Source organism: Phalacrocorax carbo, chromosome 9 (assembly GCF_963921805.1).
Source record: "Phalacrocorax carbo chromosome 9, bPhaCar2.1, whole genome shotgun sequence".
Classification (NCBI taxonomy): domain Eukaryota; kingdom Metazoa; phylum Chordata; class Aves; order Suliformes; family Phalacrocoracidae; genus Phalacrocorax; species Phalacrocorax carbo.
This window is the reverse complement of record NC_087521.1, coordinates 22796597-22815530: the sequence shown is the minus strand read 5'-3', so window position 1 is coordinate 22815530 and position 18934 is coordinate 22796597. Positions and strand designations below refer to the sequence as shown.

The window sequence follows — 18934 nt, the reverse complement described above, 5'->3', positions numbered from 1 at the left end:
AATGATATGTAGAGTTTTGGCTTTTATAGTCTAGATGAAGTACTCGATACTGTCTGTTATTATGCTATCTGAATATCATACGCCTATTTTATTTTTAGGTATCACAAGACAGCTGTGAAATTTGTAAGCCTCATTCTATTGATGGTGACCTGAAACATATTGGTGGCGGTGACTCCGCTATGTATAGGGCTGATCACAGCACCCTCAAAACAAAAGTACCGTTTTGGCTCTACTGTTTGGTCTAGGGGTCACCTCTCGGGTGACTGTTGGTACCTTTAGGAGCAAACCCAGGCTCCATGCAGAGCTTACAGCAGCCTCTAAGGCTGCAATTAGATCCCCAGCTATCAAGCTTCACCATCTATCCCCACAGTGAGGGTTTGGCTCTCTTCTCTGCCTGGTGCTGTTTCTTGCAGGGTCCTTGGAGACCTTCTGACACCACCGAGCCTCAAGGCAAATGGGGTTTCTGAGCAGTGCACCTTCAGCTGGTAAGGTGAATTATTGGCACCTGAGAAGTGCTGGTTCCCAAGAAGCCTCTGGAAACCAGACAAATCAGATGACCAGTTTAGAAAGGCTATTTTAGAAATAATTATGGAAATGAAGGATTTCTCCAAGATTTTAAAAAAAAAGATTGTAGCAGAGCTAAGAACTAAAATTGTCTCTTGAAAAACATGCTTGTGCCTTAGTCATTGGAATACCTTCGATCACAATCTTACTGCTGAAAGCAAGCCTTCAAGGTCAGCTGAGTGGTGCTAACACAGCTGCTGCAGAAAGCCACAGGGCTGAGTAGGCATAGCTGGGATCAGAGCTGGGTTCTGTGGTTTCGGGGGGTTGAGGTACTGGTTGTACAATTGGTCGTTAGACCCTATCCTCTCCTCTTGGACTACTAAAGTGCATATATTGGGTAGGCCTAAGAAAAGATACTACGTCGTGGTGTGAACAAGGCCATGTGTGGAAGGAAAGTGCGTTTCTTTAATGCATCACTGAGCACCTGAATGTTACTCTTGATTCTTGATCTGCAGCAACAATTTAGCAAAGAATAGCCTTGAAGTTTAGGATGTGTGAAGATTCAGTAGTATGCACAACTAAAAGTCCTTTGATGAAAGAAAGACAGACTTTTTCTTTTCTGGAACGTGCTTGTAGTAGGTGTTTTCCCATTAGCTTGAATTTACTTATCTCTCCCCTTTATTATCAAGTAATGAAGAGTACCTCAGGGCTGGCTGTAGGGATTTTGACACGTCTGACAAATGGCAGTCTACATATGTTCCCATATACCTGCAATTCAGTTTGTTGCATTAATCTTCTGCCATCATTAATTCCCCCTTCTGTTAATAGGGCAATGATAACCTTTTCCATTATAGCCTGACAGTGATGGGTTATTATTTAACAGCTCTGAAGTAGCTGCCAAACAAAGCAGAGTATTCCTTTTCTGCCATAGCCTGGGAAGAAGGAAGTTGGCCTGGGTATATATTTGATGACATTACACAAAGCAGTTTTCTTACAATTGCAGAACTCTGTATTTAGCCAAGCCAGTGGTGCTTTCCAGCCCTTCACATCCAGATGTCTGAGGCAAGACAGGAGACAAAACTGTGCTAAACCTCATAATATCTCACAAATAATTTTGATTATTCCAGTAGATTAGTATTTATCTGCAATAATGCCTAAACCATAAAGATATCTGTAAGCTGTTAATTCCCATCAGATGTGTCATTACCCATTGTCTGACTACCACTTGCCATATCAGAGAGATTTTATGTTCTTGCTGTGTGTGATTTGTCTTAGCAATTACTGGCATCCACCAGGAAGCTGGCACACAACCAGCAGATAAGAGTTAAGCAATGTTGGCAAAAGGCCTCACTCAGGGGATCAGTGCTTCTTGTGATTCTTGAGAGACTGACTAAAGTTTCGCAGAACAGGCAGCCTTACCTTTAAATTCTCCTGGTTTTCTGTTTTTTGAAAATGTCTTAACTGCTTTTCCATTTATTAAATTTAAGACCAAGCCTTGGTTTTCTTTTGCAATTTACCTATCTTTTTCAAAACTGAGCCTAATGAGTGTCTTTATCACTAGAGGCTGATTACAGGTTCTGTCTCTTCATGATTTGTCCTGCAAAGGGAAAAATTCCCACCACCCCCGATAACTTCTACATTGCGCACCAGCAGTTTTGTCATGTGAAAGAGATTTCTGTCGGACAATTTATAGCTAAAAAGCATAGCAGGAAAAAAAAAACCAAAGATGGACACTTTTGTGTGTTACGCTATATTTACACTGATGTAATTCTTTTGACTTTGAAAAAATTATAGTGAGTTTAAAATGGTGTGATGATAGGCACTCAAAGTCACTACCTCTGTTCAGGACTCGCTCTTTAGCTGGTACAAATAGGTATAGCTCCACTAATTTCAATTTACTGTGATGTACATGAGGTGAGGCTTTGGCCTCTAACTTGTTCTTCATAGAACAGTTCTGTCACTCAGATAAGGAGTACTTGAGGCTGCAGTTTAAATATTTCTACTTATCCTCCTCCCAGTGCTGAATGATGAGCATGTCTCACTCCACAGCTACCTGACATGTACATTTGTCCATACATCAAAAAGACACTGGGAGCTTTTCAATAGTTTTTTGAGGATTTGTACCTTGCTGTTTGTCTGTTGAGTTAGTCTTGTGTGATGGATGTGAAGCTTATTCCGTCTCTTCCCATAGGAAATGGTGGTGGCTGGTTTCATTCCTAATGTGTGACTGGGGATTTGCTGTGCAGGAGTTGAAATACATAAGTAGTTGAAATAGCATGAAACCAAATATGAACTTTTCTGTGTGTGAATTACTTCCCAGAGAAGAACCTCTCCCAGCTGTGCATGTAGATTACAGTGATGATGGAGAATATGCCTCAGCTACTGAAAGAAAGTATTGCTGGCAGGCAGTGAAGATTTTGCTGGAACAAACCTGTAGTGCACAAGATTAAAATGGTAGAAGAGGGTTTTCTTGAGCAATTGTTTCTTAAGGTTTTTTCCTGTAGAATACACTGCAATCAGCCACACATATGCTTTAAAAGTAGGAAGCTTTGAATTCATTCATCCCTTTTTACTGTGTTATGTCATTTAATAACCCCCATGACCACTGTTTGATGACACAAAAGAGTTATTGTATTTGAGGCAACAAATATGTGGCCAAAGTAGGTTGTGTGGGCAAGGTTCCTCTGCCAGAAACTGAGGAGCAGAGTGCTAAAGCAGGCTTTTTTCTCTTACCATTCACACGAGGTAGTATGACACATTGCTGCCTGTAGATTGACCCTGAGAGGCAGTTGGGTCTTTTCAAACAATGCTTAATAACCAAGGTGAAACTCAAGAATGGATCAAATCCTGGTTCTTTGTGAGCACCTGCAGAATGAACTCATCCAGCAAGACTGTCTCTTTTTTTGCAACAGCAACAAAAAAGAAAGAAGGTGTTCACTTGTCCTTTGGAGCAGAGCTTTGCTAACATTTTCTCTTGTTCAGTGTGATGGATATTTGCAATGAAGTGTGTTCTGGAGAGAATTAAAGTAGGGCATAACACCTGTGACTACATGGGTCCATGGCTATTCCCCACCAGGGAGAAACATACTGGTCACAAAGCAAAGGCTTTCTATCATTTGGGGCTAGGGAAAGAGGGGGTAGGTCCCTCATCTAGCCCTACCAGGCTGGGAAACATACTCAGGATTTTACTGTCAGTCATGGTTGAAATAACAGGCTTAGCAATGAGCAGCAACTACTGAAATCTCAAAGAAAAAAACAGCTAAAACACCAGAGTAACTAAGATAAGCTGGCCTGCTCTTCAGATAGGCTTGTTTTGCTTTCAAGCTTCAAATTCCTTTAGGAAAAAAAAAAAAGTTGCTCTTGCATGGTCCAGCCCAGGGTATCTGTGTTTCCAGCTATTCTCCTTGTGCCCTGAGCTGACAGAGTAGGATTTTTTTTAATCCCCAGTTCTGCCCTCCTCTTGCCTTCCTGATGGTCCCAAAGCCCTGCCTTACTCCTCTGTGATGAAGCTGTTCTGACCCCCTCTTTCCAGTGCCCAAGGGTGGTGTCCACTTTTGTCAGGCATTCTACTGTGCTACAAGGAAAGGGGGATGTTCCTTCCTACATTTGTGCTGATGACTATGTTCTTCCTAATTGCTCTTATTTTAGAATTTCTTGTAATCTTTTCAGTTATGGTTATATATTATTATTAGATTAATTTGTCTCTATACTGCAGCAAGTTTTTCAGTTTCATTATATATTGTTTCAAAGATTTCTTTCTGTAAAATTCAAGGCAGGATGTGTATTATCAATACTGTTGTTTTTATTTAATACACAGGATGATTTAGTTTCTTGAGGGCCCTGTTTTGTTTATGTAAGTGTGTTTCTCTCTCACATAAGGCAGAGTGACAAAGCTAAACCAGAAGTGGCTAAGTTGCAATGCTGGAAATTCAAAGCTTAGTCATATAAAACTGTATTATAACTCATGCACTGAAGGAGGCCACACTGAGATTCCAAGGACAGATTTGAGGTCAGACATTTCCTGACTCTTGAACGCCTGATTTGGTAAACTCAAATTTCTTTTAATTTTTTATATCCCAAGTCCTATCCTGAGCCATCTGCCTCTTCTTCCCTTGTTTACACTTTGTTCTAGACTCCTTGCCCATCAGGTTCCAGCTCTTTCCCAGTTCCTTGTCAAAGCTGTTTCCCCTTCACAAGCACACTGGTTCCTGCTGTCTCCTGGTATAGACAGTCCCTGCCTCCTCTCCTCCCTTAATGCTTTCTTTTGGTCAGTATGACCTCCCTGCACCTCCACACACTCTGTAATTGGGAATTGGCTGACAGAGACACTGGTAGTTGCTTTCTTCTTTCCCCTCAGTCTTTTCCTCTGTTCCTTGACTCTCGGTCTCCAGTCAGGTATTTCTCTGTTCCCCATTAACCTCCAGCCACAGGCCCATTTCCCCAGGCTGATACTGGTCCTGTGGTCTGGCACAGCTTTTGCTGCTTGTTCCTTTTCTGCTGCTGTGAGTGTACCAACAAGCTCACTAGGACCTTGAGCAAACAGCTTCCTTGACATCCACTGCCCTTGGCCCACAGCCACCCACAAGCAGTGAAGTGGGCCCTGTTGCTCTGTGGCCATGTCTCTTGTGAAACCCTACCACAGGCAACTGTGGAGGGTTTAAGTATCTCTGAGAATAGGATCTGCCTGCTGAAAGCTCCAGCATGTCTGTACTGTGTACAGACTCCTTTCTTCCATTTAAGAGTCAATTTTTCACTTGATTTGGTATGATTTTCACAGGGATGCTAAACAGCTCTCTTCCCAGGAGGATGACTCCTGGCAGGCCAGAAGCCCAAGTGGCTATAGATCTCTGAAAACTCTTCCATCTTTATTTTTAGTGATCAATGTCTTTTCTTCTAGCTTCTGTTCTAGAAATGGGTTTTGGCTTGGTTTTTTTCCTTTTGTTGTTGTTGTTGTTGTTGTTGTTGTTGTTGTTGTTGTTGTTGTTAAAGGCAGAACCTGATACAAGAACTGCCTACTTTTACAGTTAAGTTTGTAAAACTAGTTTGTCAAAATGTTTTCATACTGAAGATGAAAATCCAGGCTGTATTATTCCCTGAGATGGGTTTCAGTGAATCCTGAATGTCACTTTATTTCGTTAGTGTTAGCAGGGCCATATTGAAAAATAAGAGTAAGCTGGACATTAAGCATGGCCTGAGCATATAACTAAAAGATAGTCCTTGCCCTAGTGAAATTATGATTAAAATATAAAATATACTAATTCAGTGCAAATGGATGAGCAGAACAAGTTAAATTATACTTGCAAACTCTTAGGGTGCTGGGATCTTGCCTATAAAAGACTGGTATTGCAGCACAGAATTTTTTAAATGATTAACACTTGACAATGTTTATTGAGATAGTGAGAAGTAACATGAGACAAGGTAAAAAGGGTGCTTATTCAAAAGAACAACCCATGGGCAGTGGAGTCTGGCAGTATTGGTTGACTGGTTATGAGAGCTGACATTTCAGTATTGATTGAAAGGTGATAGGTGAAGAGCCCTGAAAATGCAAACAAAGAAACTTTGTTTATTGACCACATGAGAAAGAGTCAGTGGTGGCATGCACATAATTAAAAATCCCCCCTGCGCTGGGGCAGAACCAGCTACACTCATATCGTCCCCAACAATTGCTGTCTAAAGTGATCTCGGAGGCTTCCATTGCTGCGGTGCTGGATTCTCTCCAAGGCAGCCTCTCACTAGCTTTACCAGGAGAAGGGTTTTATTACTGATTATCCTGATCCTCCCTTGCTACAGTTTAGGTTCATTACCTGCTGTCATATACACCTTCAAGGCAGAAACAACATGGCACTCCTGGGTCATGTTCAACTTTCAATCTATGGATCCTTTTTTAATGAACTGCTGTTAGTCTCTTGCTCTGTGCAGTGGATTATTTCTGATTAAATATGGAATTTTGCATTTGCTGTGGAGTAAATTGCATTTACTCTTCATGTTTTTCTATATTAATACAGCTCACACACAAAATCAGTAATGAGAGAAACTGATCAGTTTTTACTTCATGGGTAGAAAATACTTTCATTTACATACCTTTGTAATGGAGAATAAATCCATTGATTTGCAAGACGCTGTTAAGTGGTTTAAAGCAGTATTTAAAATACAGATGCTTTTTCTGACAGTTGTGCACGTGTAAAATAGAGGCAACACTTTCATGAAAGCCCTTGTCACTTGCCCATGGAAGTAAATGTGAGGCTTTCCATTAATTTCAGATTTCAGACTGATTTTCAATCCATTAGGTCATACTCTAAATATGCCACAGTGCTCAATAAGTTTTTTTTCCTTTTTCTGTGTACCTTGCGTAATATGGACAAGCATTGGTCAGGCAAGATATTTTTCCCTTTTAAGGTTCCCATGCATAGTGGGAAAATGACACTTCTGGTTATACACATTTTTGTACGATTTCAGCTCCCCCCCGCCCCCGAAAGTATCTGTGCTTGGAAGTTTTCTGAATTAAGGATTCAGCTGGGGATGTATTAAATAAGTGTAGCGTGCAACAGTTTACAATAGACTGGAATTAAGTTTTTGATCTCAGATGACTCAGCAGACTTCACATGCTGTTGTGACTGCTAATATCTAGCCCTGACACTTACAAAAATCTTGTCACAGAATGAGTGAAACTAATAAAGCTATGAGTGATTCTTCCCCCCTCTCCCCCTGATCCCTTAATCTACCCTCAATTCTTAAACCATCATTGCAGGAAGATAGACTTTTAACTCTTAAGGCTTCCACTGGTCAGATTCAAAAGGTTTAGGGGAATCATTAAAAATGAACACTAATCTTATTGCAATGAAGTTGAATGGGCAGATTTATATAATTAAATAAGAGATTAATTATTCAAAACGGCGACACTAAAAAGAACTGTGGAAAATGCAGCACTGTTACAGTGAATATGAAACTGAAAAGGCTTTATAATAACTAATTAAATAAACTGTTATACAAATGATGCGCTTGCATGCCCCTTTCTGCACTCAATAACTTTCTGGCTGAACAGGCTGCACGGTATCTCCTGTCTTCTTCTTCTATGTCTGCACATACCCATAGTTTCATAGTTATGGGAACACGAATCTCAGTTGTTTTAAGTCTGTTCTGCAATTGTGTCGGTGATGGAAAAGAAGATTCCTTCTTCTTATCTTCTGTCTGTCGTATTATTGTTATGTTGTCATTATTACCTACCACCACCAGAGTTTATATTCTGGTAGCAGCAAGGATTTATAGTCACAGAACTATATATTTGCACTTCCCCAGAGGAACAGGGGAAGAGACAAAATACAAAATAAATATAAGAAAGAACAAGACTATGGTGTAAAGTGGGATGTAATGCAGTTTATTAATTTCGATTCATAAAAACATAAATTGTATCTAAGGATTTGCCTCAGATGAAAGATATTCCAAAATAATACAGTACCAATGGCCATCACTGATATTTTCATAGATGAAAAAATAAAAAGAATCTTTATGTACTTGATGAGTAATCGTGTAACATTTTACTGGATCAAAAAAAGTCAGATTTTGAGAAGGATACAAGGTTGTTTTGCTCTCTTTACAGCTTATGTACACTTTCTTTGTGGTACATTGTCTGTACAATATTTGTGCACTGAATATTTTTGAAATACACAATTTTTTTCATATGTTACTGTGAAAGTGCAAACCATTTAAAATATCATTAAAAACAACGGGAGCTGTTCTATAATTGCTCAAATGCAGCTATCAGCTGAAGATTAAGTTCATATTTGCTCTGTAAGATATGTTATAATTTTATGTATCATGTTATTGGTGGTATAGTAGTCATCATCACAGATACAATGCAGTAAAATATTCAGCCAGCTTATGGCTTTCTGTAAAGAAACCAGACTTCTGATATCCTGTCAAAGAGTTTTTCTTTCAAGTCTCTGACATTTAATAAGACAGGTTAGATCATTTGGTATAAAATTCTGGTATCATATGTTATGCATTTGGATGGATAACAGAGAAAGAAAAGCAAACCTGAGGACAAATAAACAGTCAAGTGATTTACTTTAATAAATTATTAGCTTAGTCTGTGAATGCCATATCAGTGCAACTCCTATTCATTTCTAATGCCATTTGAAATAGGTTGCAGTATCAAAATGAAGGTGGAACTGAGAACCATTAGGTTAAACTACTCCTGAGTGGAAACCTTTTGAAATATGAAGACTTTTCTTTGAATGACATCCAGCTCAAAGGGAATCCACAGGGAATAATCTGTGAAAAAACTTCTAAAACCTTTTGCCTGAAGTATTTCCCAACAAAGACATAAATCACAGGGTTAATGCAACTGTTCGTGGTAGCCAGAGTATAACCAAACTGCTCACCAAAGTTGAGCAGTTCCTCCCAGAAGCAGCCTTTGATAACTTCTATCTGGTGTAATATATCAAGGAATACAAAAAAATGGTAAGGGGTCCAGCACAAAAGAAACATCAGTATCACTGTGAAGATCAAGCTGGTAGCCTTTGTGCCTTTGTGCTCCTTGCAGCTCTTTGTTCTGAGTGATCTTCGGTCTCTTGCTTGTTTTTGCAGGGAGCGAATGGTAGAGAAATTAAGGAAGATGATTGCTGTAGATGGCAACGCAAACCCCACTATGTTGAACACCAGCCTTTCAGATGTTATCCACGATGTCGTGGGGAAGTCTAAAGCACATGCTGAAATGTTCCACAGGGGAAGGTGTTTCACAGTCCGAAACATAAAGGTTGGGACGCTGAGAAGGATGCTGAAGAACCAGGCGAGCAAGCAGATCCTTTTGGCCATAGTTTTGTTCCGTATCCCTCTGTGGTTCAAGGTATGAACAAAAGTCAAATAGCGATCCACACTGACTGCCACCAGCAAGTAGATGCTGGTGTACACATTTAGGCGGATGGATGCACAGGTGCTACGACAAAGCAAATTGCCAAATGGCCAGTTAAATCCATTCCTGATGTTTGCTGCCCAGAAAGGCAGGCACACGAGGAAGATAAGATCAGCAACAGCTAGGTTCATAAGGTAGATTTCAGCTATCTTCAAGGGGCCCTTGTGCAATGAATAAGTGAAGAGAACAAATACATTTCCAAGAGTTCCAATAATGCAGATGGTGTCAATATACTTGGGTACTATATCGTACACAATTTCCCACCAGTCATTCAAGTCCGGGCAAATAGTTGAATTGTTCTTGTTTTCACTCTGGTTTGAGGAGGGAACATTCAGTAGAAGCATTTCAGTCATTTTTTTTTTTTTAATTCTGAAGTGAACAGGACACCTCTTTGAAATGAGAGAAAGGGACTGCAAAAAAGAGGCACAAAATTCTAAAGGTTGTCTCCTGTCAGTGGTGTAACAAACATTTAACTGCTGGAAATTCTTTATTAGTGCTCACTGGTTTTTATAGGCACATGGTTTGTATGTGCAATGGTGAGAAACGATCCCAGTGGCAAGAATGGAACTTCCTCTACATCCTATGAAATTTCCTCTCTTTGCTGTCTGTCATTGTTTAAAGTGATACAGGGGAAGGAAAGTGCCAATTTAGTGTAAGTAGTTCTGTTTGTCTCCTCCAGACTGATCACAGAAGAAGAGATAGCTGAATTCCAGCTCCCTGAGAGTCGTGGGAGTCACGCAGGTGACACAAAGCTAGCTTTGCACCCTTCCCTGCTCTTTCTTTTACTCGTATTTTCCATGCTACGTAATACTTTAGCAGGATCATGCCCATTTCCCCAGAACTGGGAATGCTACTTTCTCTCTGTGTGCATCACTTGTTTGTTTAACTTTGCATTCTTTTTTTCCCTCTCAGTTCCTCCTACCCTGAATTTTGGGTTCAAAATTACCGTTAGGCAGCTTATTGCCCTCAAATGTCAGCAACTGTAACAATAAAACGTTGACTTCTCTAAAATCTTATGCTCAAAATCTTGCCTGGAGGAAAGGCTTTTGCAGCTCCAAATTCACAGCACTCTTCTCCAGTACAAAAATTTCATCTGAGTTCAGCTGGAGAGAGGGAGCCCCAGCCTTTAGGGTTTTAGCATTTAGATTCTTATAGCACTGGTAATATCTTTATTTCTCTCTAGTAACCTCATGCGAGATTGCGCAGGAGTGAGAGCATGAGTAAAACATTACTCTCCCAAGAAATTCCACTGGGTTGGCAGAGCCGCTTCCCGTGGTGACCTTATTCTCCTGGTGTTATCATGCAGGACCATAGTGCCTGGATCTTGTTTTTTATAGGCATTCAGTCTTAAAATCATTAGGGTAGGCAAGGCATTACTGAGCCTGTGGCAACATCCAATGTTTCTGAATATCATATCCAAGTGGAGTATGTCAATCATAAAACAATGCATTTAAAAAAATCAGTATTTTGCAATCAGCCATCCTGGCTGTTAGCTTCCTGCTACAGCTATTTAACTCTGTTCATTCAGTTTCAATATTTTACAAGGAGATAGCTAAGGATGGAGTTTCTGAAGAGAACGTTTATGGCCATCGTTCAACCCTTTTACATATATGTACAGCCTTAGTGGTGTCTGTGTCTGAGCAGCTTGCAATGCTCATCTCTGTGATGCCTCTAGCAATTAGTTGAGTACTAATATTCCACATCATGCAAGTTGGTACTTAATGCACAGAACACTTTTCATCATTGCAAAAGTAAGTGAGCAGCAAAGTTTTATCTGAGTCCACAAACTCACTCAAGCTGTCAGTCTTGTCAGGAGACTGGGCTACAACTCAGGTTAACACAGCTCTGCGGCTCTGAACATCTTCCCTCACAGCAGTCTGAATGTTACCTAGTTCACTGACAGTCTCGTGCAAACTACAATAACTTAGGAGGATCTAAAACTGCAGAGAAGATATATAAAGCAAATAAATGGATGATTAGCATCAAAGTGGCTATTTGTGAGCCAGCAAGAGGCTATTTGTGGGACAGCAGGAATCTAACTTTTTTATAGCAGGGGGCTGGCTACGGTATGAGAGTAATGGGAGAAAATCTGTAACATCATATGTCAACAATAACATAAAAGAAAGATAACAGTTAAATATTTCCTTTTATAAACAGAATTATTACTTTTGCTAAATATAGGGAAGGAAGAAGTGCTGCTTTTCCTTGCTTGCCCATTTTCTGATGATTTCTCGCTACATTTACTCCAGTCACTTTGCAGACTTTGTATGTGATCTGTGAGCTGGAGCCACTAATTAATTCATGATGGGCTAAACCAAAACCTTCAGGACACATTTACTTTCCATTACAACTTAGGTTTTACCACAGCTAAGTCCGGCTTCTTGTTCAGCTAGCAATTGTACATGAAGTTTCTGTAGAGTTTGTCATCAGGAAGATTTCTTCAAAGTCTACCAGCCAACATCCAAGTTTTACCACAAGCTACAAGCCTTTTATAAACTTAGACCTCCAGATGTCTTCTTGACAGAAAATGCAATTCATTTTCAGTTGGTTAATTTAATTTCTTCTTCAAGGGCAATTTTCTTCTGTAAGTATTTTTAAGTATTTAGTGCTAATAGACAACTAGCTACATGAATGGTTTTCCATTTATGTACTTAACACATTCCAGTCATCTTTTACACAAATAATGACATATTTCTCCTACTTTCAACTAATTTCTGATTAATTTCCATGTATAGCGAACCTGTCCCCATTATTACTATTAATACATATTACTGAGGATCATGTGTTCTGGAAACACTAAATAAATACAACTTGAGCTTTGGGAACAATCTTAAAAGTAGAGAGTACTTTGAAAGAGAAAATTCTGCAAAGAGCCAAGCATGTTCAGCTACAAAGAAATTTCATAAAATAATTCAGATTTTTACACAGCTAGAGAGAACTAATCCTGACCTTCAGAGTTAGTTTCATGGTGAAAAAGAAAGGGAAATTCTTACTCGACCGCACAGATCAGAACTGAAGGCACAAAAGATTTTTTTAAATACAAAAGTTTTACGTGAAATAGTTTTAATAAAGGTAAGAAATTAAAAACAGATAGACATACCTACTCCTTGTCCTTCCTGGCAATTTAGGCAAAGTTTTAAATTCAGAAACAGTTGGTAAATAGTAGTACAGAGGTTACTGAGAGAATTTAAAGATGCATCCTGAGGCATGACTAAGTGCCTGAGTGCTGTCTGAGTATTCTGTTTGCCATGGACAATGTCTGTGATGTTATATTTTGGAAGAAAGCCACAGGATTTTTTTTTCTCTAAATGTCAGCTGTAGTAATTTTCAAGTCATGTGAAATATTTCGTTCTTATTGTGAAATCACAAAAGCCATATGCCATGACTCTTGTCTTCCTGTAACCACTAAATAAAGCTCTCAAGTAGGGGTCCTTGGCAATTAAAAGTTCCTTTGTGTAATTAACTATGTCCCTAACAACAGCAACTTTATCAACAGCTCTGAACTGCCCTCTCAGTGCCAATGGACACAAATAAAAATTTTAAACTAGGTTTTTGTTGTGGTGGGAGCTTCTTCCTCTGCCAGCCTGGTGGAGGACCATGCCCAGGAGCTGGGGTTACAGCAGAATAGGTATATGGGAAGGGCTGCTGCAACTTGGATCCACTAAACTCAGTGTCAGCCTTTATGCTGTTTTTGAAAACTGATGTCCTTTGCACCCCACTTTAAGTGTCTAGGACATGAGTCTCTGTGAACATTACTCTTAGCAGTGCATGATGACTGCTGTATTTTCTCAGGCTAGCACCCATAAATAATCTTCTTTTTATGTTATTACCTGCTGGAACTTTGTAGCCAGCCTTGTAGACTAGTTGTTTGTCAATTATTTTTATCCTTCTCGTTCTGATTCTTCTCTGGTTAGAACAATAGTTAAAAAAAATCGTATCCGATGCATCTCAGATTTTAAATACAAATATCTCTTAATTAGATCTGTGTAAACTATAGTTTTTTTCAACTTCTTTTTAAAAAACAGTGAGAAAATTATCAAGGGACCGGAATGTTATTTGCTTATATGAACACGTTCTTCCCATTGGCTACCTACCTAACACATGCACCGTCTCTCTGAATTCGTATTTGACTGTCCATTCTTGTTTGATAAGAGAGTTAAAATGAAAAGCCACGTGAAGCTGCACGGTGATATCTTATTACAGACTTCCTTATCATCATGATAAATACTTTTATTCCAACTTTTTATTCATTAAAAAGATACCAAGTCTGAGTTATGCAAACACAGGTAAAACTGACAAATTCAAAAAATTGTTCTGGGTAACACCATCATACGGGAGAAAACTTTAAAGGACCCAACATTTAATTTGAAAACTGGAAATGTATAAATACTTCTTTTATTTAAACAGCATCCTATTTAATTATTTACTTATTTTATCAAATAAACAAAGCCATATGAAAATACATCTCAAATGAAGCTATGTGCCTCACTTCTGTCAAAATTATTTTCTTTTTAATATCTGGATCAAAACATTTATTTTGGTGAAGACCTGAAACACAACATTGTTTGAATTACATGTTACCTAAGGAATCCTGTTAACCTACAGGAGATCAGCCTCTAAACAACACATCCCACGCTGACTGATTAAGGTAAGTGCAATACAACAGGAGATCTTCGTCACAGTCTTTCCAAAGCTTCCTCTTTGCTTACGCTAGTGAATTTATGTGTTTAAGTTATTTTTTGCATAAAGAAGAACATTTGAGCAATAACAAGTAGTCTGGAATTTGTCCTTGCTTGGACATAAATCTCTAAGAGCCGCCAACATGCACATTTACTCACAGACTCTGAATAGAAAACTGCAGCTGTGTCTAAATTTTAAATTATAAATAACATAGTCTTATGAAACTCATCACTTCAAAATGGGATTCAAATATTGGTTTGAAAATCTAACTACTCTTTGTAAATCTAGTTTCTTATTTTCTGTTGTTTTTCATTGCCATCTTTAGAACTTTTTTCAGCAGTGGAGAGAGATTAAAAAATGGGGGTCTAAACATTTGGTGGAAATAGTGAAATGAATATATGCTGCTGTAGCTCCAGCTCTTAAACAGCTTAGAACAAGTCCACATAAAAAGCTGTAACTTTACACAAAAAGGGGATTTCATTTATTATGTCTTTGCAACTTGGGTCTTCATTTCAACCTGTAGAGAGCACATAATGATTTGGGAACATTTTACAGCTTGCACAGGTGTAATGGACCATGAATTAAAGGAATGTGAATGATTAAGTTTGAAAACATCTGTATTAGAGTCAACAGTTAAAGGGTTTTGCTGTGTATGCATAATTAAAGCATATCGGTCTATTGGTGCCTTCAATTTGGCATGCTCACAGCATATTAGTTTATGTATTAAGCTTATAAGATCTTCAGCCACTCTGTCTGTGTTACTTTCCTGCAAAAAGTACACATTCTCTAGAGCTGCATAGGAATATACAAAAGCTAACTGGGCCTCTCTGATCAGAAAGTTTAAATAAGCTGATGAAGGCAGGGGTAAGACTGTTTGTTCAATTATTATACACATTTCATGGTAGACAAGTGGCAGAAATCCAAAAGTTCTCCAGAGTTCTGGCTCTTGGTCCAAGAGTTCAGCCATTAAAAATCTTCCTCTTAACATAGCTGGAGCCTTTAATGATCTCAACAGATTATCTTTTGGGGACAGTATGATTTAACAGTTTGATTTTCTTTATGGAAACAATTTGCAAATCAACATAGTTATTTGCTATAACAGTTCATCTATTGTGGAATAGGACAAAAGTTTTCTGATGAGCCGTTTGTGATGTAAAACTCTTTGTTCAGCTTGATTGGATTTATTTACATAAGCTATAGACAGTGGTTGCTAAGGAAAGCTTAAACTCTGGTGCAGTGACTTACAATTCCTAATAAATGATCCTAGTAGCATCACAGTACAGTAATAATCAAGCCCTACTAACTACAGTTTACAGGCCTGAAGGAGCCAGTATAGGCTGGAAACCCAGATTGTGCTGATGGAAGAAAGGAGGGTAAGGATAATCCAATGGCTAAGAACTACTTGGGGATTTGGGAGACCTGAACCAAGTTTCTGACTTCTCCACAGAAACCCTGCCTAAAAAAGAACGACCATGTCACAGAATCACAGAATGGTAAGGGTTGGAAGGGACCTCTGGAGATCATCTTGTCCAACACCCCTGCTTGAGCAGGGACACCTTGAGCAGGGGGCAAACGAATGTGTCCAGACTCCACAACCCCTCTGGGCAGCCTGTTCCACTGCTCTGTTACCCTCAGAGTAAAGAAATTTTTTCTCATGTTTAGCTGGCACTTCCTGTGTTCCAACTTGTGCCCAATGCACCTTGTCCTGTCATTGGGCACCACTGAAAAGAGTCTAGTCCCATTGTCCTGACACCCACCCTTTATATATTTATAGGTATTTATGGAATCTCCCCTCAGTCTTCTCTTCTCCAGGCTGAACAAACCCAACCCACTCAGCCTTTCCTCATAAGGGAGATGCTCCACTCCCCTGATCATCTTCATAGCTCTCCACTGGACTTGCTCAAGCAGTTCCGCGTCCTTAAACTGGGGTGCCCAAAACTGGATACAGTACTCCAAATGTGGTCTCACTAGGGCGGAGTAGAGGGGGAGGATAAACTCCCTCCCTCAACCTGCTGGCCACACTCCTTTTAATGCAGCCCAGGTACCATTGGCCTTCTTGGCCACAAGAGCACTTTGCTGGCTCAGGGTCAGCTTGCTGTCCACCAGCACTCCCAGGTACTTCTCAACAGAGCTGCTTTCTAGTAGTTCAGCCCCCAACCTGTACCAGTGCATGGGCTTGTTCTTCCCCAGGTGCAGGACCTTGCACTTGCTTTTGTTGAATTTAATCAAGTTCCCCTTGGCCCAGCTCTCCAGCCTGTCCAGGTCTTGCTGGATGGCAGCACAGCCTTCCAGCATATCGGTAACTCGTCCCAGCTTGGTATCACCAGTGAACTTGCTGAGGTTACACTCAACCCCATTGTCCAGGTCATTGATGAATATATTGAACAGAGCTGGACCCAGCACAGACCCCTGGGGAACACCACTAGTTACAGGCCTCCATCATCCAGCACAGACCCCTGGGGAACACCACTAGTGACAGGCCTCCATCCAGACTCTGCCCCATTGATCACGGCTCTCTGACTTCTGTCATTGAGCCAGTTCTCTATCCACCTCACTGTCCACTCACCCAACCCACACTTCCTTAGCTTGTCTAGGAGGATGCTATGGGAGACAGAGTCAAATGTCTTACTGAAGTCAAGATCGACAACATCCACTGCTCTCCCTTCATTGACCCAGCCAGTCACACCATCATAGAAGGCTGTCAGGTTCATCAAGCACGATCTCCCCTTGGTGAATCCATGTTGATTACTTCTGATAACCTTCTTGTTCTCTACATGCCTGGAGCTGACCTCTAGGATGAACTGTTCCATCACCTTTCCGGGGATGGAGGTGAGGCTGACTGGCCTATAGTTCCCCAGGACCTGCTTCTTGCCCTTTCTGAAGACTGGAGTGACATTTGCTTTCCTACAGTCCTCGGGCACCTCTCCTGTCCTCCACAACCTTTCAAAGATGATGGAGACTGGCTCAGCAAGAACATCCGCCAGCTCCCTCAGCACTCAGGGGTACATCCCATCGGGGCCCATGGATTTGCAAGGATCCGGTTTGCATAGGTGATCTCTGATCCAGTCTTTCTGAACTGATGGTAAGTCTTGCTTTCTCCAGATTTTTTCTCTCTCTTCTGGGGCCTGAGATGCCTGAGGGCCAGCCTTAGCAGTAAGGACCAAAGCGAAGAAGACATTCAGTAACTGCCTTCTCTGCATCCTGCGTCACCAGGGCCCCTTCCTTGTTCAGCAGTGGGCCCACTGTATCCCCAATCTTCCTTTTACTGCTGGTGTGTTTAAAGAAGCCCTTCTAGTTATCTTTGACATCCCTTGCCAGATCTTATTCCAAGTGGACATCGGCCTTCCTTGTCGAATCTCTGCATACCCTGACAACATTCCTATATTCCTCCCAAGTGGCCAGTCCCTTTTTCCACATACTGTGGACCTCCCTCTTCCATTTGAGTTTCTCTAGAAGCTCTTTGCTCATTCATTTGGGTCTTCTGCCTCCTCTGCCTGACTTCTTCCTCCTACAGATGCACCGATCTTGAGCTCAGCGGAAGTGGTCATTGAATACTGTTCAGCTCTCTTGGACCCCCCTGCCTTCTAGAGCCCTAGCCCATGGGATTCCTCCAAGCAGGTCTTTGAAGAGGCCAAAGTTGTCCCTCCTGAAGTCCAGGGTTGTAACCGGACTTGTTGCCCTGCTTCTACCACACAGTATCCTGAACTCGACCATCTCATCGTCACGACAGCCAAGGCTACTTCCAAACCTCATGTATTCAATCAGTCTTTCCTTGTTTGTTAGAATAAGGTCAAGGAGCACATCTCGCCTCGTTGACTCCTCCACCACTTGCATCAAAAAGTTGTCCTCAGTGTTCTGCAGAAACCTTCTGGATCGTGCATGGCTCACCGTATTGCTTTTCCAGAAAATATCAGGGTGGTTGAAGTCCCCTACGAGGACCAGGGCCTGTGACTGTGAAACTACTTCCAGCTGTCTGTAGAAGGCCTCATCAGCTTCCTCTTCTTGATCAGGTGGTTTGTAGTAGACACCCACAACAGTGTCACCCATATTTGGCTGTCCCTTAATTTTTACCCACAAGCTCTCAACCTGTTCTCCTTTCACTCCAAGGCAGAGCTCGATACATTCCAGTTGTTCCCTCACATAAAGAGCAACTCCCCCACCTCACCTTGCTGGTCTGTCTTTCCTGAAAAGCCTGTAGCCATCCATGACCACATTTCAGTCATGCTAGCTATCCCACCATGTCTCTCTGACTGCAGTCAGATCATGGCCCTGTAACTGCATACAGATCTCTAGTTCCTCCTGTTTATTCCCCATTATGTGTGTATTGTTGTACAGGCATTTCTGAAAGGTACTTGAGCATACAGGTTTCCCTGGAGGGGTGCATAAGGACTCACTATAGCCATGCAAACCCTTGGGGTGATTAGTCTCCTGGTTGCCATCACATGAGGCTGCTACGGCACCTTTATCACTGCTTTGGTTGGCCTGTCTTATTCCCACATTGTATGTGATGGCATTAGCATTGCCACTTTGGTCCCCACCCCCCGAGTTCTTCAGTTTGCCCTGTCCACAACAAGCATCAGCTGTTTGTGCCAACAGCATTTAAGATAGCTAATTTTGCATTTCAGGTGAAACCAATAATCAGCCTGAAAAATACACAGTGTAAAGATGAGAATTATTCCTGTCCATGCCCACTACAGGCCAGAAGCATCAAATGGCTGTTGATATCCTTGCTGTTCCTCTGGTAAGGGTCCCCAGACACCTCCATCAGGCTGAATGTGGAGTCAGCCGTTTGCATGGTCAAAGTCTCAATAAAAGATGTGGCAGCATCAGGTAAAAGAG

General features: G+C 40.9%; 1 protein-coding gene across 1 annotated transcript; it reads right to left on the bottom strand.

Annotated features, from left to right (window-relative positions):
- Window positions 1-7931: 7931 nt before the first annotated feature.
- BDKRB1 (bradykinin receptor B1) lies at window positions 7932-10122 on the bottom strand. The gene has a single exon (XM_009504093.2). The coding sequence runs from the start codon at window positions 9766-9768 to the stop codon at window positions 8683-8685; it is 1086 nt and encodes a 361-aa protein (XP_009502388.1). The 5' UTR covers window positions 9769-10122; the 3' UTR covers window positions 7932-8682.
- Window positions 10123-18934: the final 8812 nt, after the last annotated feature.

Bases quoted from the DNA above. Each gene is read 5' to 3' on its own strand.
- BDKRB1 (XM_009504093.2), bottom strand. From the start codon at position 9,768: ATGACTGAAATGCTTCTACTGAATGTTCCCTCCTCAAACCAGAGTGAA.